Here is a 24,563-nt window from a genome sequence, read left to right on the forward strand (position 1 = left end):
GTTTGGATCACTTTGTTATTTGAAAAAAATGTGAATTTTTGCTTATAGAAATTACCAGGACTTTTGAATATGGCATCTCAGAAACAGGACATGAGATGCAGACTAAAAATCTTATTTTAGTGTAAAAAACTGGTGCATATTGTTCTCTTTGTATTGGTGTATAAACTCATTTAAAAAACAAGGGAAAAAAGTGCACCAAATCTGATGACAGCATACAAAACTTAGCGCATTCTTAGGATCATAGGATCATAGAAGGTTACTAGGCTAATGACCCTGGGGCCCATACAAGCCTAGCCAAGTTTTACCCTTATTTCCATGATCAGCACCTATCACCTCCATCCAAGAGGGACATAGGTGGAACCCTAGGGTGAGCTTACGGTTACCCGTCCAGTCATCCAGATTGCGTTTGAACAGGGCCAATGAGGCGCTCTGCTTGACATGAAGCGGGAGTCTGTTCCAAAGGTGTGGTAACCTCTGGGAGACACATCTGTCCCTCCAGCAGGTTCTATTAATGTCACATACCAGGTTAAGACCATTACAGCAAGTAACCCTATGTACCATTTGACTTATGGATGTGTAGCATTTCTAGTAAAGTAGCATCAATGATTGCCTTATATACAAGGCAAAGATTGCCTCTAAGCTATCTTTATGAAACAGAGTAAAGTGACAGTGTTTTCAGACAGTCTTCGTAGGACAGATGCTGAAGACCTTGAATTTTCCATGTGAGGAACCTTTGTGGTCTCTCCAGTTGCTGCAGATGCTTGGAAAGGTACATACCAAAAGGGGCATTGTACTCAGTTATTGGCCTGATGAGAGAAGAGTACAGAGAGGTTATAACTTCTTTTTTTCTGGAGGTAATGCCCTTACTTATGAGATGGGCAACATAGAATGCCCTTGTTACCACTGTGGAGCCATGTTGATCAAACATAAGGTTGCTGTCAACCTGTGTGCCCAGGTCTCTCGCCACTGAGTGCATACTTAGGGCGTTGTTATTGATGTGGTTGTTAGCAGGAACATCACTCTTACCAAAAGGGATGATAATACATTATTTTGCATTGCGTTTAATGCCATAACTTTGGCCCCAGTCATTTGTTTGTGTAAAATCCTCTTGTTAGGATGTTGACATCATTCGGAGATTCTATGACTGCTCCCAGTTTGCAGTCATCAGCAAACTTTGTCAGCCACAGATCTTTAGTTTTCCCTTGCACTTAGGTCCCAGGACTGATCCGTGTGGAACACCACCGGTAATAGGTGTGCTGTTGGAGGTGGATTCCCCTAGTCTGACTATATGAGTTCTATCAGTGAGCCAGTTAGCAACCCATCTAGTGATATAATGGTTGATTTATAGTTGGGTGAGTTTGTCAATTATGCCTGAGTGGGGTATTGTGTCAAAAGCTTTGGCTAAGTCTACAGTAGATAGGAGGTGTGCACAGATTTCCCCTCATCAAGGGCCTTGGCGACTGTCTTGAAGAAGTCCACCAAGTTTAACAGGCATGATCTCCCTTTGATAAATCCAAACTGAGTAGGATCAAGTGTTTGGAGACTACCTATATCTTTGTTGATAAGGTCCATGATGATTCGCTCCATGGCCTTGCAGATAATACTAGTCAGGCTAATAGCTCTATAGTTCCTGGGGCTAGTGGAAGCACCACCTTTGTGCAAGAGGATAATGGTGGCTGTTTTCCACTCAGATGGGACAAAGCCAGTGCTTAGACTATGATCGAAGAGTACCCAATGGTGTTGCTAATTCTTGTTTGAGCCCATGTAGGACACAGCCTGGGATGTTATCAAGTCTCATGGATGCCTTGTATTTGACCTTAGAGAGGGCATTCTTGGCCTGCTGTTTAGAGATACAGGGTAGAGAACAGGTGGCAGGGATGTCTTGGGGTAAGTGTGGTGGGGAAATGGGAGTAAAGTTTTCACAAAACCTGTCAGCTAACAGGTTAGCTATGTCCACAGGCTCTGTATATGTGGTATCATTAACTACCAATTCGGCACAAGTCTGAGTCCTTCCTTTTAGGTTACGGATGTAACCAAAGAGCATCTTATGGTTGTACTTAGTTGAGGAAGCTAATTTGGATTCATAGTTAGCTTTGGAGGAGTTCACAAGGAGTCTTATTTGCTTGTTTAAGCTGAGGAGGGAGTGTTTCCAGTTTGTGGCTCACTCCTTCTTACTCTTAGACAGCAATTTCTACCTCTTATTGTTGTTGTTGTTTTTCTTTTGGCTTTTCCCGGTTAGGGGTCACCACAGCAGAACTCTGGTCTGCTAATGATTGGCAGTCGATTTTTACGGTGCCGAGGTGCCAGCCCAACACCCAACCTTCAACGAGGGCATGCCCATTCACGCTTGTCTTTCAAACACCACCCAACCATGGGGAGGACATGCAGACTCCACACAGAAGGCGCTCCAGCTGAGAATCAAACAGGAGAACCTCTTGCTGTGAGGCAACAACGCTACCACTGCACCACCATGGTTTAATTTCTACCTCTTTATGTAAAGTCTGTCAATGGCAGTTGTCAACCAGGCAGGTTTGCTTTTCCTCGAGGAGCTTGTTTGGTCCTATCAATTATAGCTGCATCAATGCAGTTGTTCAGGTGTTTGTATAAAGCATTTGTGTAGAATGCGGCATAGTTGCCAGTTCCATGTGAGGGAGGAGGAGCAGTGATGCTATTTATGCCATCCTGTAAGAGGTTAGAATCTGTTTTGGAAAAGATTTTTGTTAATTTGTGCTACTGGGGGTCAGGTGTGATAGTAACTTCGAATGGGACTGATTTGAGGTCAGATCTCATGAGGGAAGACCTCACAATAGGGGTGCTACAGTGGCCCCCCCTATATTGGTAAGAACCAGCTCCGGCATGTTGGCACCCCTTGTGGGCGTGTCAACTAGCTGGTCTGGGGCATTGGAGTTAATGAAGTCGAGGAATCTTTGGGAAGTGAATTTCCGCATGAGTAATTTCCCCAGTCAATGGATGGTTAGTTAAATTTGCCCAAAACCACGGTGTTCGGATGTATATTGATAGACTTAAGTAGATCCAACTAGGCAGAGTGCATGTCCTGATTCATGGAGGGGGTCCTGTAGGTGGTTCCTTCTATTATCACAGTATTTCTTCGGAATGATCACATTTAAAACAAGCTCTAATAAGTAGTAGTGTGATAAAAATCACATGTTCCTCACCACATCCAATCACAGTTAAAAGCACACAAACCATTATTTCAGATTATCTCAATGAGCATAAATTCACATCACTTTTAATATTTATTTTGTCATTTAAACCTGGTGGAGACACTGGAACTATAATAAACTGCTATTAAAGTTCCATAGTGAAAGTATCCTGGAAAAATTCTGATTAAACATGGCGAGGAACATGTTATTTTATTGATCTCTTAATCACACGAGGGAAAAATGAACCAATTTTATTGTTAGAATGCCCATAGTTTATCCCTAAATAATATCCATTTATGTTTTATAAACTGCATCCATCTGTCACCCTCCACAGGTAACATAGAATAATACTATGGCTGTGAACTCTTCTACATTGATTCTTGGCTGGAGCGCCTTATGTGTGGAGTCTGCATGTCCTCCCCACAGTCGAGTGGCGTTCAAAAGACATGCGTAAGTGGGCGTGCCTTTGTTGAAGGTTGGGCATCGAGCTGGCAGCTCGGCACCATAAAAATCTACTGCCAATCATTAACGGACTGGAGTTCCGCTGTGGCGACCCCTAACCGGGAAGAGCCGAAAGAAGAAGAAATTCACACAAAATCTTATCATGGCTTGAATATTCAAGAGTTATGGTACATGCTTTTGAATGTTTAAGTGATTGTTAAGCACTTTAGTTCATAATATATACAAAGGATTTAGGACATGTCAAAAATTATTTCTGTTAAAATTAAACTACCTCCCTACTAGATGCATTAAAAACATGATCCTTTTGTGATATATCAGATACTTACATTGATATTTTTATCATGTAGTGCATACAGCTACCTTGTATCCAGAGACTTCTTGTTCTTGAACGTTCTGCTAACAGGCCTAACAGTCTGTTCTTTTACCATTTGTAAGATATGCAAGTGTCACTAAAGGAGATACTGCCAGCCCATCTATCTGGAATTTTGTAAAAATTTATATGTCATTTGTGAATATCAACATGATTCATATGCTTGTGTTACAAATGTTTTAGAACTGTATGTTATGTGTATATCAAACTGCTGGTACAGAAGTGTGTGTTGAAAAGGGTTGTATAGTACTGAGCTTTAAAAATTTAGCCACAGTGTACCACACTGGAACAGAACAGAAATGTACATACACTGTTGTAATTGTTTAGATGTATATATTTTAACAACAGAAACTGGAACGCAGGAGATTAATTTCAGCAAAATTTAAATTACTTAATGACCACGTAATAAAAGAATGTTATCTTTCGGTTTCAGTGCAGTAACAGAGACAATGTCTAGAATTAGAGGGTCTCTGCATTGTCTTGCAAATGTTTTATTGTTTTATGACTTCCAGCAAGTACCAAGATTTGAGGAAAAGCCCTTGTGTATGTATTTTCACAGGTAGATGCTAAATGCTACCAGCTGCATCAATGGTTATTTTTCACCTGGGATAGAGTCAGATGACAAGAAGTGATGTCATCCTGCAAGCTATCCCAGTAGTAATATTTGTGATAATAATGTAAGACCTCTCTGAGAGAGACTGAGTAGTCTGTATTTTGTCAAGTATTTTGTCATGAATCTGACCAGAAAACCCATTCACCACACATCTGTCTTGTTTGCTCTGAAAGTTAACTAGGGTATAGTAATTCTCTAGATATAATCAGGAATGTAGTGAAGCATAGTTTAGATGTTTTCTTTATTTATTTGAGACTGTCCTGCAATGTTGTTTTAAATATTTCCTGTGATTCTGAATTCTGATGTTACTCTAATTATGTACTGAGCATTTTCTTGTTCTTTTATTATTTATTATTAAATGTATTAAAACCTTTCATTGTGGCTGATATTTGTGAGATATATTTAAGTTCTTAGAGTACTTGCATATTTGTTTGGTGACACTGTGTTGGCCACTCTTAATAGTCTTGCTCTTGGTCAAACTACCATTTATATTGATAGTAACATTACACAGTAAGATTATGGGCAGAAAGAGGCATAGCTTATTAAACCTGTGCCAGCCTTTCCCAGGTGTGTGTGTGTATATGTGTGTGTGTGTGTGTGTGTGTGTGTGTGTGTGTGTGTGTGCGTGCGTGCGTGTGTGTGTGTGTGTGTGTGTGTGTGTGTGTGTGTGTGTGTGTGTGTGTGTGTATGTATATATATATAAATCAACCCTCAAAGTGTGTGTGTGTCAGCTACTTGGGTAGGGACACGAAGCAATGGTTGGACAGAGAGGGTGTTGGAGGTCTTGGCTTGGCCACTCAGCTGAGATCTCAACCCTATAGCTGTGCCAGTGGGGAGTCTTATTGGGGATCTGGAGAAAGAGGGAGAAACCAGCCCCAGACTGACTGTGGTCTCTGTGTGCATTTAAGGGAAATTGCATTTGATGCAGAGAGCTGCATCTGGAAATACTGTGTGTGTACCTATTGTCCTCCCAATGTACATCCCCCACTGTTGCCAGTGGTGAGGAGTGAGGCTCCTTGATTACCGTGCCAGTGGTGGGGCGTCACATATAATGGTGGGCAGTGGTGGGATATCCACGTTACAGTAAGATGTTCATTTCTCATTTGATTTAACTATTCAAAACACAGAAGGAACATGTTTAGCTTTTGTGACTTTCAAATAGACTATTACATAGCCAGACTTCCAGTCACAGTACTATTAATACACAGCTATCTCCAGCTGTAGATGCTGAGTAATTTATTTAATGACTGTCATTTCAACTTTTAGTGACAGCCTAAATGTATTAGAGCACATGTGAAACCAAGATACATATCAGTATTAAGCTACTACTGTAAGTAAAGTAAAAAAAGAAAAAAATGTATTGCAATTCAAACCAGGTATTCCTAAATGTTAGTAGTCACATTTTCTTATTATAGAGGCTACTTCCTGTCCCAAATAACTGAGAATTTGGCATAATTCTATCACTTGAAATCAAGTTTGTTTATACTTTTCTTTGTGTTGTTCTACATGTTGTATTTTTGGCAGCCTATCTCATTGAAATTAAAGGTATTAATATCAATCCAGTCTTCTTTAAATTTAAATATTCCTCTATAAACTGTACCAGCATTAATATCCACCGTCAGAGCACTATAACTTTTTTGCAACAATGCAAACAATATTAAATATTCTAATTACATCAGTCAATTACGTTGTGCAATTTGACTAGATGTGTCTTGCATAAGAAGAAAGCATAACCAAAATCCTTTTTAGGTTAATTATTTCCCCTGTTGAAATGCATCCTTAGTAAGGAATGCAGTCAGAACAGTATCATTTCCTCTAGACCCACTAATAATGTATTCACTTGTGTTGATTCCTTCAATCACAAATGATACATAGTATAATTTTGCATTGATAACGATTTCCTTTTGCGTCCAGTGGTGTATGGTTTTTACTGTATCAGTCAGACACATGATACAACTTAACAGCACAAGAGTCTACATTTATACTAAAAAAGAAAATGGAGGATGGATGATTTAATCCTTTCAGGCTAACTTGTACCCTGTGGTTAAGGCATCACCAGTAAAAAACACACACATATCAGTGGTGTTATTGTACATGTCCAGTAAAAACGCAATCAAGAATCCTATTTACATCCTTAGAATGCAAAATTATAAGCATATAAAGTAAAAATGCATGCAGCCATAGTTACTATGACCTTCAGTAATGTCCACTCTTTATACTGAAGGACAAGACTGACATTCCAGAAGACCAGTAAAAGGAAGTTTTTTATTAAAATACATAGAGAATGACAAAATTAACAAGCTATTGTATATCAACACGCTTCTTCTTGTTACTAAAAACGTGAATTATACAAACTGATAGTTAATGTAAGTTGGTATGTTTGTTACCCTTAACCTCCTTAGGAGCTCTTCATTAGCAAGACGGGCATAAAAAGGTAATTCTTTATATTGGGAATACTTATAGTGCTCTGTTTTAGTCTCTAGATGAAAAAAAATAATTGCAAGTTATCCAGTTTTAAATTTACTTTTTGTTTAGTCTTCAATTGTTTAATTAATGTTGAAACATTAATACTATTTAAAGAAACTGCATTAGTAACATAAGAATAAATGTGTCCAGAATGCTATAGCAAAATATTATTGTGTGAGAAAGGTGTAGAACATAGTTTCAGATTTTAATAGTGGAACCAGTTTATATTGATTTATTCAGGTAGGACTTTTAATGGAGTAGATTTTAAGGAATATAGAATACTTTGTTGGATTTTGCAGCTTTCCCTGGACAGGTGTTAATTCCCCGGAGGAAAGACAAGTAAAATATAAGGTCTCCAAGCTCTTGACAGAACTTTCTGCCTCCTTCTGTCTCACAAAGGCACTATAGTTAAATTATGACTTGAGAAATGCATGACTAAAAATGAACTTAACTGAGAAGCCTTAACTCCCTTATTCACACTGAAAGCATGTGAAGGAGATTCAGACTCTCCGTGGACTGTATTACTTCAAGAATGCCCTCTCTTCTTCTAAAAGAAAGGTTTAAAAGCATAGGCTCCTAAGAAGTGGTTTACCAGAACAGCCCTTAAATTGCAAACTACAAGCACAGGCCAGGAAGTCAGTATCTGTAAAAAGAAGAACCCAACAAGTAATTTCAGTGTGTACCAGTAGTGCAAATTGATATCACTAAAAAAACGTTTTCAGCACTCACTAGGTTTGCCATTTTCCCTACTGTTGTGTGATCGTGGAGCGATTTTCAGTGATATAGATGTTTGTTACTGGCACGCATTGAAATTATTGACGAAATGTTATCATGAATCCATTAGTGGGGAGGGAGGGTGCATCGAGCTGTCTGCTGCTTACTGCGATATTTGGTGGCTTGCCAAGCCACAGTTAATACGGAAATTGCCAAGAAAATACTGTTCTTTCATGTCATTCACCAGAAAACCATCATATTAGACCTGCTGTTTTTTCAGCTGTTAGACATACTGGAGTTTAATTCCACCCTTTAGAGTTGCCTTACATACCTTACAGCCTCCAAAGGTTATTGGGTAGACTATTTTAGACAGAGGTCTCATTCTCTTCTCCTGGATGCATGTTGATCCCTGGGTATGTGGAAAGCAAACCCTCACTTTCTGAGTCTGGTGCCCCTGAGTATGTGGGAAGCATGCCTTCACATCCTGAGTTTGGGGCCTTGGGTATGGGTGAAACTTGCCATCACATCCTGAGCTTTGGTTCCTGGCTGTGTAGGAAGCAAGTCTTTGCATCCTGAGTACGGAGTTCTTGATATGTCTGAAGCATGCCTACACATCCTCAGTCTGGGATGCTGGGTATGCAGGAAGTATGCCTTCACATCCCACATCTGCGACCCAGGTTAGGCAGGAAGTCTGCCTTCAAATCCTGAGTCTGGGGCCCTGGTATGCAGGAAGTATGCCTTCACATCTTGATTCTGGGGCTTTCAAATCCTGAGTCATCCATCCTTCTGTAGATTCATTGGGGTCAAACTAAGCAGACAATTTCTTCAAGTATGGACATTTCCCTTTCAGAGTCACCTGCACTTTTCATCTTTACAAAGTGCTTAGGAACCACAGCCCCTGGCCTGTGTGTCTGTTTCATGTACATATATAACACATATTTTGTGTATCCATGCTGTATTCCTGTATATATTAATATATTTCTCACTTCTCATTTGCACACGTGTACTTGCGTGTGTGTTTGGGGTATATTTTTCCACTTAATTAGACAACTGGCCTCCGTCATCTCCACCCAGAGATGAACTTTATATGAAAAGTATGTTAGACTGTGCACCTATTTTACCAACTGTGGATCATCCCTCAAGATAAACACTTTTGTAGGCCCTCTCTTCCTAGGCAAGGACAATTTGTTTCTGTTCTAAAGATGAAATGCTACCATGGCGCTTTCTTTTTTTCAGGTCAGGTAATGCATGGTTTCCGACTTGATGTCAGTGCTGTACTGAAATGACCCAGATGACCATCTTCTAACGAAGGTCTGTTGAGCGGTTACTGGGTGACAGAGGATCAGGTACCTGAAAACATGAGTCAATCAGGTCTCATCCATGAGGTCTTAACTTGTGCAGTTAACCTACTGAAAGGTTCTACTTTCTGCCAGTGTTTCTATTCCTTACCATAATCACAGGTACTTTCCTTCTTGGTGGGAAGTGATGGTTGAGATAGCTCATACTCAGAATGTCAGTGTAAATATTCCAGAGCTCTAAGCAGTTTTCAAAGCTCTGAATACCCTACTATTTCTAAATGGAGAAGACATACACCTCCAGGCATGCAGCAAGTTTTACACATTTAAACAAGAAGTAACTTGTTCTGTCTAGCCTTCGTCCATAGACCATTTTCATTTATGAAAGGACTGCAAAATATGACTCATGCTTTGCAGTCCTTGATTTTCAAGGCATATAACATTCTCTAATGGATATTTAGAGCAGCTTGAGGTCAGCGACTTACAGGTGAAAGAATCTGGAATCAGTTTTATGGGACATTTTCAGGGCTTTGGGACTTGTCTTTAACTTGATCTTTTCACTAGGGGCAACCGTGTAAAGCTGCCAGTATTTTGTTTATTTTTGCCAGAAGTTGTGGGCTGTCTCACTAGATTCCATGTCCCTCTAATAGCAAAGTAGGAGTTGTGGGTTTTCTCATTAGGTTCTGTTTCCTTCTCATGGCAAGGGATGCTCAACTAAGCTCTTCCCATTCCTTTTATTCAGAGGGCACCACATATTGTAAGATAAATGAGTGTGTGTATGTGTGTGTGTGTGTGTGTGTGTGTGTGTGTGTGTGTGTGTGTGTGTGTGTGTGTGTGTGTGTGAGACCTTATGATAGTAAGGCTATGACATATTGGCTAATGACTATCTGTCCTGTTATTGCAGTGTTACTCTAATTGGTGTTTCGGTGCCAAACTCTTGCTCCATGGTGTCCCTAATGTATCTCTGTGGTGCAAAACAAGTTATACTTAGATTAGAAAGATGTTTGGGTAAATTTAAAGGAGGGTCCACTTTTGGTTCTAAGCAAGAAGTGACAGGAAAGAAACTAAAGAAAGTATGTTACATGGAACTAATCCTACTTTATTTTGAATGTAAAGTTGCTTTACCACTTACTAGGAGCTAGCATAGGACCCGGCCTGAGAAGCCTGCAGCCAAAGCCCCCACACCTACTTCATCCCATTTCATCCTTTCCTTATACCTTTCTACCTCCTACAGTGATTCCTCACGCCACATAATTAATTTGGCCTCTAGATGGCAGTCTTTACCCACCCATAATCTCTCTTCCTCACACAATCTCTTTCACCATAACTAGTCCTTTCACATTCTTTTCTCTAACTGCTTGTTAATAGTCCTACCTACCTCTGACTTTCACCCCACTCCCCTCAACACAGTCCCTAAGCACCTCTCTAACCAGCCTAATTACCACCCTCTGCACTTACCTTCACCATACTGATAGTTTTCACACTGTCTGCCCTGCTGCCTTTCTTTCCTTGGGTCTACCTGCTCCGTTCACCCTGCAAGCTCACTCTGCTCCCCTACCCTACCCCCAGTTACCACCCCCTCTCTCACATCCTACCAATCAATTGCTCCAACCACCTACTCCACTTACCTACACCACTCCTCTTCCAACTCTCTCAAGTGTCTCTACTTAAAGTGCTTTTCCATACCTTACAGCATTGCAGTTCCCTCTCCTTAAAGTCTTGTCCCACATTTACTATTCCTTTTATTATCTTATCCCAGTCTAACCTCCGTTGTATTTGTATAGGTATCCTAATAAAATGCAGACTACAACTAAAGTTATCCTAACCAACTTAATACTCATAGCCACACTTATACCTGCCCTCACCTCAGCCTATCTCCTAACCTGTTTTGAAAAGGTGAATTACTACGAGCTTAACTACTCTCCAAATCAAACAGCCATTCACAATATTTCCGTCACCCATATTCACATAAACATCATCTCCACTCCCTGCTACCTGCTAGCTAAGTTCCATCGACTCACACACATTAAGTACAATAACCTCTTAGTAAGGAAAGTAAAATATCAAACTAGGTATATATATATATATATATATATATATATATATATATATATATATATATATAAAACCCAGTTTCTATGCTAAAGAACCCCACCTTAAAAGATGGTGACATCCACCCAAATCCCAGCCCAACCAATGCACCACACTCTCCAACTCTTTACTAATAGGACATCTCAGTGTCTGCAGTATTAACAACAAAGTAGCCCATCTCCATGCCCTCCTTAATATTCATTTCTTTGACATCTTTTGCCTTACAGAAACTTGGTTAAAACCTGGAACTAAGGATAATGAAATAATCCCCCCAGGCTATAACATGTTGAGACAAGACTGCTTAAAATGTAAGGGTGGGGGAGTAGCACTCCTATTTAAAAATGGCCTACAGATATCCTCTATAACTTGTAACCCACCTCAGGACAGTAAGGCTGAAGTCCTCATCTCCAGACTTCAACTCAACCCTAGCAAATCCCTTTACATCATCAGTATCTACCTACCCCCCAGCAATAACATCAATACAATAGAAGATATTCTAAGCTGGGTGTCCTCAACTTACCCACAAGAAAGAATAATACTAGATGACTTCAATACTATTTGGAAAACTGTCAATACTAAAAACCCTTCCTCACATATTAATCTTCATGGCTTTAGTCAAGCAATCACCTCCACAACCAGAATTAATAAACCAGCCAAAAAAAAGAGAGCACCTTAGACTGGATACTTATTAATAAACATCAACAAACTTATAATGTAGGGACATTACCTGATGATGTAAGTGATCATACTCTGACTTACATTATAAGGCAAAAGAATGATATTTCTAACACCCCTACCTATAGGATCTCACGAACCAAAAAACACTTTAACCCTGTACTATTCCAAAATGAACTAAATGCCTGTGACTGGAATCCTCTAAAAATTCTCCCACTTGAAGAGGCTGTTAAATATTTGAACTCTAAATTTTTAGCAATCCTTGATGAGCACGCACATAAACAATCTATTAGAATGAAGTCCAAACCAGCCCTCTGGCTTTCAAAAAAGAAACCAGACAGAAAATTCTACTTAGGAACAAATCATGGGCTAAGTGGAGAGCTAACAGAACTTACCCTGAACAACAAACTTTTAGACAGTTAAGAAATATAACAGAAAAAGATATACTCACTGACAAAAAGAACTACTATTGTAAACTACAGCAAATGCACCAAAATAATCCACAGAAATTTTGGACTAGCATAAATAGACTCCTTCACCGTGGCCACTCTAGTACACCATCCCCTCTAGGCGCTGATTATAATGCCCCACATCAAACGGCCAACAAGTTCAACACCTACTTCACAGAGACCATACAATCTCTAGCTAGTCAGCTTTCCACTGACAACACAAGTCTCCCTACCTCTATGCCTGGATCTCTACCAGCATTCCAATTTTAACCTATCTCTACCACTCTCATCTACAAAATTATACTAAAACTTAAGCCTTGTACTCCTTCAGCAGACCAGTTACCTTCTGAATACTTGCAAAAAGAAGCCAAAGTAGTTGCCTTTCTTATATCTATCGTGATTAACAGAACCATTAATGAGGGAACCATCCCAGACATCTGGAAAATCTCCACATTATCCCCCTACATAAAGGTGGTAAATCTAATGATTACTCTAACTACAAGCCGGTAGCTCTACTATCACCCTTAGCAAAAGTCATGGAAAAATGCATTCACCATCAGCTATTAGACCACTTAACTAAACACAACATACTGACTAACTGCCAGCATGGCGTTAGGCCATTTCATAGTACTACCACCGCTCTCCTATCTTTCACCGACTCCATTAATAAGAACCGTAATAACAACATCCTCTCTTCTGCTCTCTTCATCGATCATTCAAAAGCTTTTGACATGGTAAACCACCCCCTGCTTATAAATACCCTTGAATCTCTTTTTCTAGACACCCAAGCTGTTCTATGGTTTAAGTCCTACCTCAACAATAGGCAACAGGCAGTTCTCTGGGAGAACAAACTATCATCCCACCTGCCAGTCACCCTTGGAGTCCCTCAGGGCTCCATTTTAGGACCTCTTCTTTTTTCATTATTCATCAATGACCTTCATGTAGCAATCCCTCAAGCCACCTGTATACAATATGCCGATGATTCTACACTCATATGTTCTGCCATCTCCACTTCAGAACTACATTCACTAACTCAGAAGGTATTCAACTCAGTAGAGACTTGGTTCTTGAAATGCTGCCTCCTTTTGAACCCCAAAAAAACTAAGCTCTTACTCTTTACACCTACCAGTAGGTCCTCCCCTATAGACTTCTCAGTCAAATTCAACAATGGCACCCTTATATCCCCTGACTCTACCACCAAAATGTTAGGAGTCACTATCGACAATAATCTCAACTTCCATAGCCATATAAATAACACCATACAAACAGTAAACAGAAAAATGGTCTCCTTATATAGAATCAAACCCTTCTTAACTCCAACAGCTAGAACCACTATTGCCCACTCTCATTTAATCTCAACTCTTCTTTACACCTCACTTAAATATACTAACCTAAAAAAATAATCTTCTCAAACTAGCCAACTCCTACAACAACATTTCCAGATTTGCCACTGTTAATGCATTTCGAACTCACCACTGTCAGAATCTAAATCAGCTAGAGTGGCTTGAACTATAAAACATTCAGATTTTTTCCCAACTTGCCATTGCCCATAAGATCTTTTACCAACCAAAAAATACTCATATACTCTCTAACCTCATTACCCCCTGTAATAATCTCAATTCACCTACGCTCTTCTAGCAAACTGCTTGCTAGCATAAGCAAGTCCAGTAACTTGGCAGGTGACTCCCTTTTCTCCAATACTGCTGGAAAGAACTGGAACCTTCTACCAATCGATCTAACTGTACTACCATCACTGTCACTCTTTAAGCAAAAGCTGAAAAGACACCTTAAAACACACTGGTTATGTCCTTGCAGTAACCCTGATTAATCTTCAGCCTCCCCTACTTCTATCTTCATACTGCCTCTGGATACAAAATGTTATACTGCTTACCCCTCTGTAAGCAGAAACTGTCACTAGTAAGATTAATACAACTTCCAGTATTTATTTAATCTATCAAGGAACTTTAAATTACCTCAGATATCATGTTGTAAAATGACTTATATTATCCTATATATTCAATCCTTCTTAGTGTACGTACTTCTCATAAAGATTCCTTTTTTGGATTTTAACTTCCTTTCTACTTTCTTTGTTATATAACTGTATATGATATTTTTTATGTTACTTTTGGAGCTTTTCTCCCCGGGCTTCTACTGAAAATGGAAATATATCCAGTTAGACTAGCCCGGTTAACAAATGTAAAATAAATAAATAAATAAAAATACAAATTAATTTATTTAGCACTATTGATAACAGTGCACCTTTTGGGCTCCACACCATGCAGTACCCATGGTGATTCAGAAGCTGTGTTGTCAAAATGTAGAGGAGCTTTTTTTATGTATGTCCCTCAGAAATGGTTCAAGCCCCAGTAACTTAAAATGTTTACAGATAAACTCACTTTGGGGGAGGTCTGTTTATTTGCTTATTCAAATCTGATTTTTCATGACCTGAAGGACTTCAGCACACTAAGGACTGCTTTAAGTTTTTCCAAATGTATATTCATTATTTTATATGTCTTTCCACCTTAATCTCTAATGCCCACATATTATTTTGCCATCAGTCTTTTCTGGTATGTTTCCTTTCTTTGCATTATGTGGTTAAAGTATTTTTTAATCTCCCCACAGCTGGTCATCAGCTTTCACCATGCCCTATCCTCATTCATTGGCTTTACCAGACCTGACTTAGCAGCCTCCAGGCTCTCCCCAGTTTATGTCCAGGGTCAGTAAAGAGGTTGAGGATGCCAGTGCAAAGTTACACTAATGCTGCTTGGGGCTACACCCTAACTCCTGTGCTGTGGTTGGCTTTCATAGGTTGATGCATTTTTCTGCCCATGTTCAGCCTCCTGACAATGTGGTAACACACTGCTTGCAGAACTGAACTTGCTAGGCTCTTAATGCTGCTGTTGCAACAAGCCTAGGCTGCCTGCCTCCCCTTTGAATGTGCAAGCTGACATCGGCTACACCATCCCATCCTCACTCGCCTTGTTTCTGTAGCACCCATGGCAGCAATCAAACATGGCTTGTTTGGGGCACAGTTAGTGCTTTATCTTACTAACTGCACCACAGGACCAGAGCAAGTGTTTCACTTTTAATTTTTATATCTGGCCTTCCAGTGAACAGCTTGGATTTATTTCCTTTAAACATTGACTGATTTAATTTTCTTGCTGTCCACAGAATTCTCAATTATTTTCTCCAATACTGCTGTTCACAAACACCAGTCTTCTGGTGCGCTGCCTTACGTGTAGTCCATCTCGTACAGTCATATGTTATTAGTGAAAAAACATAACTTTGTCTACGTGACCTTTGCTGGCAATGTGATGTCTTTGCAGTTTAAAGGCTTATTGAACTTTGCCATAGATTTTCTTCCGAAAAACAACAGTCTTCTAGGTTTTGTAGCCGCAGTCTCCATCTGCAGATTATTCTGAGCTCAGTGAAATAAAATCTATCACTGCCTCCACTTTTCCTTATGTATTTGCATAAAACTGATAGTGTTCGATGTCATAATTTTAGTTTTTTTTTTTAAACCAGCCTTTGTGCATTCTATTTTCACCTCTTCAGCTCTTCAAAACTTTCAGCCATCAGGGTGGTATCATATGCATATGTGAGTTTGTTAATATTTCTTCAGCAATCTGATTAATCTAACTCAGTATTTTGCATGATATAAACAGTAGCCTATAAGTTGAATAAATAGGGTGACATATATATTGCTTTGTTGTATGTCTTTCTCAATCTTCAACTAGTCATTTATTGCATAGTCAGGTCTAACTGAAGTTTTTTTTTATACATATAAATTTCTTGAAAGATAAATAAGGTGTCCCAGTATCTCCATTGTTGTATGAACTTGCCACAGCTTGTTATGATCCAAACAGTCAAAGGCTATAGAGTAATCAACAAAGAAAAAGAAATTTGGGAAGGGAAGTACACAAAAGTTATGTGGGATTAGCTGATTCTCCCCAAAGAAAAGGGTAGATTGGTATTAGCTGGTTTGAAGGGATACTTAACAGCTATGCCCTTAAAGCTCACTTAAATAATGCAAGCAGAAGTTGTAACTCAAAGTAGAAAGTGATGACAATGAAACGGGGGGGGGGGGGGGTGATAAGGAGGGAGTGGGTTTTTGCATGTGGATCCTTCAGGAGAGTAACAGCAACCTACAGCACAGTGGTACAGCGGTTGCATTGTCTCCTCACAGCAAAAGGTTCTCTGGTTTGATTCTCAGCTGGCGTACCTTCTGTGTGGAGTCTCTATGTCCTCCCTGCATTTGTGTGGGTTCCTCCAGGTGCTTTGGTTTCCTCCCATGTTATAAAGACATGCATCTGGAACATTTCTTCCTGGGCCTCCGCTGAAATTGGCTTTGTTCCAAGTCGGAATTTCCCGGTAAACAAATGTTAAATAAAATTAAAATATTCATATTGTAGCAGAAAGTATTGCGAGAACTAAGCCAGTAAACAAATAGAGAAAGTCGATTTTTCCAGTAGAGAAGACTGCAATTAGGGGAATAGAAAATAGGCAAGGGGGGACTGGAATTCACTCGAAAAAATTGGCAAATGAACATGGTTTTGGGAGTGTATAAGAAGAGAGTACAGGGGAAAGTTAACAGAGAGGGATGAGGCCAAACAGAAGTTTGGAATACAGGTTAGACATTGCCTTCCCTAATAGACATTTCTGATAAAAAAAGCAGTTGCTAGAAAACAGAAATCAAAATCCAAACCAACTGTAGCTAAAGAAATGGATACTGTAAAGGAGGTCACAGAACTAGCGGTGGGATCTTTAGAAAAGGGTCGGAGCAAATTACTCCAGAAATAACTGGAATTTGTGGCAGCATACATGTGGAATAATATTCAGGATGAAGAGTGAGGTTTAAGGGAAGGTAGGAAATGAGTAGTTTATGTAACGGTGGAGTGAATGGCAATTGTTTAAAAGTAAACGTGTATATTGTATAAAAGCAATGAAAACGTTATAATGGTATTTCTTTTTTTGTAAATAAAAAATGTTTTAATAAAGTTGTTAAAAAAACAAAGCAGAAATAAATATTTTCTAGAGCTCCTTTGTTTTCTGCGTTATTCAGCAGATGTTGGTCATTTGATTGCTGGTGTTTCTGCCCCTTCTAACACCAGCTTATACATCTGGCAGTTCTCAGTCCTTATGTTGTTGGAGTCTACCTTGCAGAATTTTATGCATTAGCTTATTAGCATGTGAGCCAAGCATACTTACTTGATAATCTGAACTCTGTTTAACATTGCCCTTTTTTTCAGGGACTGGAACAGAAATTGACTTTTTCTAGTTTAATGGCCTCTGTTGTATTTAACAAATTTGCTGGCATATTCTGTACACTATAAGAGCATTCTTTTGCAAGATTTTAAGCAATTCAGATGGAATTCTATCACATCCTGCAGACTTGTTATTAGCAAAGCTTTCTGGAGATCATTTAATTTCACACTCCAGGTTGTCTGGTCCATGATCAGAAAGCATAGCATTGTATGTATCAGTGGTGTTAGAGTAATTTAGGTATGTAATAAATATACATTCTCAACACCTCACCACACCATTTTCTCTTTATTCATTTACACACTCTAACTTAGCTGAGCATTTGTAATACCATGTTCCTTTTAAACAGCCCCCCACAACTTTGTGTCCATACCCCACAGACAATAGTTTGGGTGTATTTGCAAGGAATAGAGCATTTCAGGAGCAGTGCAGTGTGTGTGTGTGCGTGTGTGCGTGTGTACGTGTGTGTGTGTGCGTGTGCATTTGTGTGTGTGTATGTGTGTGTGTGTATGTGTGTGTGTTTCTGTGTGTGTGTGTGTGTGTGTGTGTGTGTGTGTGTGCGTGTGTGTGTGTGTGTGTGTGTGTGTGTGTGTGTGTGTGTGTGTGTGTGTGTGTGTGTGTGTGTGTGTGTGTGTGTGTGTGTGTGTGTGTGTGTGTATGTGTGTATCACTGGAGGATGTGGTGTTATTTAGGAAAGTAATTATAAAGGAGGATCGGCATTTTCTTATTTATAGTACCATATTACGAACTCTAATATAACTGATGCATTTGCATTAAAGACACTTTTTACAAATGTGTGTGTGTTCTTTCCTAGAATTCTGGCTTCATTGCAAAAATAGTCAGATGTTCTTGTAGGAATGCAGTTCTGCAGATGTTGCTCTCTCCTTATCATAAGACAGTTATATCCTTAAAAACAGTGTTTCTTGCGACTTTTAACAACTATAGGAAACCACTTGCTGCAGTTCTGGCAAATGGCTTACTACAACTTAATACCACACACAAAGAGCTGAGGTGCTGCAGTTTGGCTCCTTGCAAAAGCAGTATTGCATCCATTTTTGTACTGCCATTTCAAACTACCCAAGGTCTAGTCAGAGTGTAAGGAGATTAAAGCTAGCTTCTCATCTCTCAGTTTTACATCTTACATTAACAGTAGTGTCCTTATGAGGTTGCCTCCTCTTCTCCCACCACCCACCACCCACAAACCCTGTTTGGTCCCCTGTGGATCAATCTTAGGAGGGTCTTCCATAATCTGTCTCCCTGTAACCACATAAAACATTTATAATCATGGTTTAACATGGATATTAGCCTGTAAGGTACGATAAATGTGGATCCCTGCTTTTCCTATGTATTACTGAAATCACCATTCTGGTCCTGTAAGGTGTATAGCTGGAATCAGCATGTGCAAAGTTGTTGTAGTGTTTCTGAAGCAAAAATGACCCTGGCATACCTCTCAAACTCTTAGTGCAAGAAATCTGAGTAAAGCCTGACAAATGGGGAGACAAAGGCCCAAAAATAAGGACATTTTTTAAATGTTGCTCTTATAAACTTAGAAAATTGCTAGAGTAACAGGGTTTGTTTTAACAAAGATTTTTCTGAAGGAAGTCTGAAATTCAAATGTATGTGATTATTTACTGACTTCAGTCCTCAGATCATCTCAGTGATTTGCTAGAAAACCACAAATTTTATGAGGAACAGAACAAAAATATAAGACAAAATCTGGACAGTCTGCAAAACTTTGGACAGTTGAGAGGTATGGACCCTGGTGATGGGGTGAGATAGGACTATTTGCATATCTGTGTACCCAGAGCAGTGTACTTTGTACTGGTCTAGGACTGAGTACAATGTGTTACCCATTATGTAGCAGTCTATGAATAACACCAGAATTTGGTACGACATTCTCCTGAGTAACAACCCTTCTGCATTAGGCACAGAGTTCATGAATCCCACCTCACAACTACATCACTGATTTCATATCTTTATAGGCAGAATGATACTGACTAGAGCAGACAGTATTGCAAGTTTTGGTTTCACAGTATTAAAAATGAGAGTGTACTGTTTTTTTTTCAAAACTTATTAGATTTCACTAGCAAGCAGCTAATAAGATTGGTGTTTATTTTTGTAGATGACATCTGTTGTTGTGAATCAATGCAGTGATCTCTGTGAATCATCAGGGATCACTGAAAAGTTGCCACTTTGGACATGTCCTCTAAACTACACTCAGATTACAGTGTTCTTACTCTTGTCTTTCCATATTGATATTTTATCATGTTCCTACCAGTTGTCCCATCGATCATCCATGGATACTAAGACTTTACAGTCTCCAGATCTATGACAAATCATCGAACAGACAGATTATGGAAAGTCATATGATCAAAACCATATGATTGAAAAGCAGTCTATCAAAAAAAATCCAAATAAAAACAATACCCACATACAACAGAAAAAATGCTTTTGTAGGGGGACAAGCCACCTGTGCCCCCCACACCCCCTGCTAATTATTTATAGCAACACGAATCACACTACAGTGGGGAAAAGGCCACATTTCCTGATCCCTACTGTAATGTGATCTCAGTAAGAATGGTTTCAAGGACTGAATTTTTGATCTTATGGTTTCGATCATATAACTTTTTGCAATCTGTCCACCCAGTCATTTGAAAGGAACCCACAATCTCCCATCACACCACTACTAACAAAGCCATATTGATACTTTCTTATTGGTTCAGGACATAACTCTTTGGTACATGTACACCCTAGTCTTTCAGGAAGTAATGTCACTTAATGAATATGTTTTGCAAAGGATCAAGGAGCGAGGTCCTTGGTAACAGATTTGGCGCTGTAGGCTACCATACTGTTGGGGGGGGGGGGGTAGCCATAGTTCTTAATTCAATGACATGGTTTGCATTGGTTTAAAATATAGGCATGTTTCTGTGCCTTTTAAATGCTGATTTGCCCTTGCTCCTTTACCCCATGTTCAAATTCTGCAGTGTTTCCCTGGCTAAACCTGCGTCCTCCATTAGGAATCACACAAACGGCTGCATGTCCTATGTAGTTCCACTAAGAATAGAGGTACATGTCATTGATTGCCTCATCCTGTTCTCATGGCCAGCCATTCCTACTAACTGGGGTTGTTGTTCATCATGCGTAACTGTGTCCAGTAAGGCCATCTTTTTCTGTGTCTGTTTATGAGCTGAGCGTACTTTATATTTTGACTTAGCTCAACCTCCTACCTCTTCTAGCTCTTCTGTGTTTCACTCTGATAACCCTTTGATCTTTACTATTACTGACACTGTTCTCTTACCTGTAGGTGGTACATCGTATGAAGAGTCATGCATTTTTATCTTGTTTTGGGCTGTGTGCTGTAACTTCTTGATCATCTGGAAAAGTATGTGTTGAATTATTTTTCCTTAATGCTTAAGTAGATGGTGACTTCATATAACTCAGCTGTTTCTTAAACAAACAGTACATGTTGCATTCTAAACTTGTAAAGCTTCTTTTTCATCTTTAGTTGCAATTGGATTTGTGTTTCCTTTTCTGTGAAGCAAATATTTGCAGTTTGTTTGAACTACTTCTTATTTTAGACTCAGATGAAACCCACAGTCATGGAACTTTGACAAAAGCATCATTTATCAAGTTCCTTGTTTTGTTCAAGTTTGCCGTCATGAAGTGTCACATACTCCTGGTTAAGTAATAGGCCATGTTTCACTACCAGTTAGGCAAAACAAACTTTCAGAAGCGTTTATTCTTCATTTTCTTGACATCCACAATGAAAATGGCATTCCATACTTTTGGTAAGAAAGTCATGACTGTACGACCATGAAATGCAGACTTTAGAGTCGATCTTCTTCTTAGCAGCCCCTTGGCACATGCAAATATTTAGTGCTGCATGTCAGATATCCTTTATTAGTGAATGATTTCTGAGTCATAAATGTTTGTAATTAGTTGAACAGAGAGATGTAGCTGTATTGTATCTGCCAGTGTTATGTTCATAATTTAGTAATGAGATCAGACTGACAGAATCTCCTTAGAAGGCCATTATTACTTAATTTCCTCTTGAGTCATTTGTCTTTTGTCTAATTCAGTCCTGACAGGGTAGCTTCAGTTACGTGATTCACAAAATATATTTTGTTTATTCGCCTATAATGAATCAAGTCTATTTTAACCATGTCCCTGCTGGACAGGGGCTTTGGGTGCTGACTTGTCTAAACATGGGGTAAATTCTTGGCTAGGCTTATAAGGGTCTCATGGCCAATAGCCTAGTAACTTCTTATGATCCTATGTGGTAATTGTCTTTATTTTCCACATTTTTCATATTCTTTATTGTTTACTAATATCCAACATGTAGTGTGTCTCTTGTTTGTACTAAGAATATGAGCAGTTGTGCATTTGCATTATGTACACATAAACAAGAACTGCAAGCAATATGCATCCAGTACAACTCTGTATGCAGTCTGCTGGTGTGCTTGAAAGTGTGTATGCATCCAGGACAAGTTGCTGCCTTGACCTTGTTTTTTGCTGAAACAGGCTCTCTCTGGCTGCCTTGCATATATGTTAAGCAGTTAGGCCAATTGGATACACAGTACCTTCTAGTTAAGTGGTTTGCGCAGGGTCATATATTAGGCAAATGAGGGGTGAGGGAAATGAACCTTGTACCAGAGGAACTACAGCTCACAGACTTATCCCGCAGCACCAGAAGCATGAATAAATGAATATAAAGATTAAGTCACTTGAGTTTATTGCTGTTACATATACAAGGAACTCTGTACAAGTGTGTAAGGTGAGTGAGTGCCTGCAGGAATGGCTCCTGACCTTTTTACCTATTTGTTGACCATGGAAAGCCTGGGACAAAATTGTCCCTTTTTAGGGTCTATGTGAGATATGGGTTGGATAAGTGGCTTGCTCAGAATCTCACAGTAGGCAAGTGAAGGAAGAGGGAATCAAACCCTGAGCACAGGAATCAGCTCATTATTAGCTCAGAGCATTAGTCTTCTGAACCTTACACCCATTGTTTCCAGGATAGACTGTGCTTCCCCTGTGATTTTGAAACCCTCAGTATGAAAAAACAGGTACTAGAAATGAGGAGGTGTAAGACACTCTTGACTACATTGCTGTGACATATATGATGTGTTATGTACAAAAATTATTTTTCGTTTTAAGTAACAGTATAGTGGCAGTAGCTGTTTGTTTCTTTCACACATTTTCAGAAATACAGAACTCCTTTGTTGATGCCTAAAGTATGTGGCCTTGAGGTACCTCTCCCCTAATTTTATAAATGCTTGTGTCCCCCAGCAATGTCATTGTGTCCTTTTAAAGCATTTCTTAATGGTTTGAAAGAGGAATGCCATGCATATTACCTTACTTAACTGCCAGAAGCACATGAGATAGTCTAAAATTGTGAACCATCTATGCTTTTATAAGACATTGTTTTCTGAAGGTTCTGTTATTGAAGTATCTTGTATCACATTATTTATTTTTCTCTTGGGAAATTTGTAGGAATCGTCAGTTGGAAGGCATCTTGGTAGTTGCACAGCAGTTTCATGAAACTTTGGAACCTTTGTCTGAATGGCTCAGTGCCTCGGAGAAAAGACTTGCAAATTCAGAGCCCATTGGAACACAGACTTCAAAATTACAGTCACAAATTTCTCAACATACTGTAAGCAATAAAAACTTTATATTACATTTCAGCATCTTCATCTTCATTCTTTTGTGTTTGATTCGTTACCCTATGTGATTTTATTTCTTTATGATTTGAATTTTTTTATTTGTATTTGCCATGCTTTTTGTTTTTTGTTTTGTTTTTCTTTTTCTTTTATTTTTTCATCTTTCTGTTTTATCATTCATGTTGGTAACTTGTGTAGGCCCTGGAAGATGACATCTCATCTCACAAAAAGAACTTGTGCCTGTTACTTAGTACTGGTCAGTCTTTGAAGATAATGAGCTCCCAAGAAGATAAAGATATGATTCAAGAAAAACTGGACTCCACTCGGTGTCGATATGGCGAGGTTCAGGAGAAGTGCAGTAGAAGGTCGGAATTGTTACAGCAGGCTCAGGCCAATGCTCATATCTTTGGAGAGAATGAAGTTGGCCTAATGAATTGGCTGAGCGAGGTGCAAGACTTGCTCAAAGGCGTATCAGTTCAAGATTATCATCCACAAGTGTTGAAGAAACAGCACACAGAACAAGTGGTATTTGGACATCTTTCATTTTGACTTCTGTTTTCCTCATCCTATATAGTTTCTGTTCTCATATATTTATTTATTATTTTTCCGTATTCTCACACAATCTGCTCTTCAACATCTTAACAATGCTAGCAACTAAACAAGAAATTAAGCACTTAACTTTTCTAAGTTGTACTATAGTACTAATTAAGTGACACACCTGTTTAGATTGATTTCATTAAAAAAAAATGTGAAATGAAAGGGGGACGTGTAAAGTGTCTATGAAAGTATTGAAAAGTATGTTTTGAAGCTAACTAAATAGTTTGTCGTCATGTCTGTGAGTTCTAACTCTCAGCTCACTTTTTATACTAAAGTTTTATAAACCCACAACTATTGATAAGGTGTTCAAATAATACTCATTAAAACTTATAACTCAAATTTGTTGTATATTACATTGACTTCATTTTTTTTATAATTCGGTGGCTTTTTGTAGCTGAGATGGTTCATGAAAACATTAGCAACAGTGACAGTTAATATTATTAATTAATTATTAGCTCAACAGTCGTCAGCTTGGGTTTTTCTGTAACTCCACAGTCACAAGTTTGTTGAAAGATCCAGAATATCAGAGGGTGTGCAAGAAGGGACAGAATATGAATCCCAAGAAGAACTGCCCTGTGGGCTGGGTACAGAGAACTTGTATTTTCCTGTACTGTCCCTTGGTACAAGTCAGATGCACAACCAGCTAGCTGTTTCAAAGAAAGAGGTGGAACAGGGCTGATGTTCAGCTGTATGACAAAACTTGCATGAAGTATAGCCATTTTACCACATTACCTTATCTATTAATAAA

The 24,563-nt window shown here is 39.0% G+C and overlaps 1 protein-coding gene across 3 annotated transcripts in view; it reads left to right on the top strand.

Moving 5' to 3' along the window:
- The window catches only part of DST (dystonin), a 4,096,730-nt gene that overhangs the window by 3,367,729 nt on the left and 704,438 nt on the right, over nt 1–24,563 (top strand). For all 3 annotated transcript variants that reach the window (XM_044063350.1, XM_044063347.1, XM_044063348.1), the window contains 2 exons: nt 23,052–23,211; nt 23,417–23,743. In XM_044063350.1, coding sequence (XP_043919285.1) covers nt 23,052–23,211; nt 23,417–23,743 — 487 coding nt within the window. The remainder of the gene's footprint in view (nt 1–23,051; nt 23,212–23,416; nt 23,744–24,563) is intronic.

Source organism: Protopterus annectens, chromosome 2.part1 (assembly GCF_019279795.1).
Source record: "Protopterus annectens isolate FY-2018-M chromosome 2.part1, PAN1.0, whole genome shotgun sequence".
NCBI lineage: Eukaryota > Metazoa > Chordata > Ceratodontiformes > Protopteridae > Protopterus > Protopterus annectens.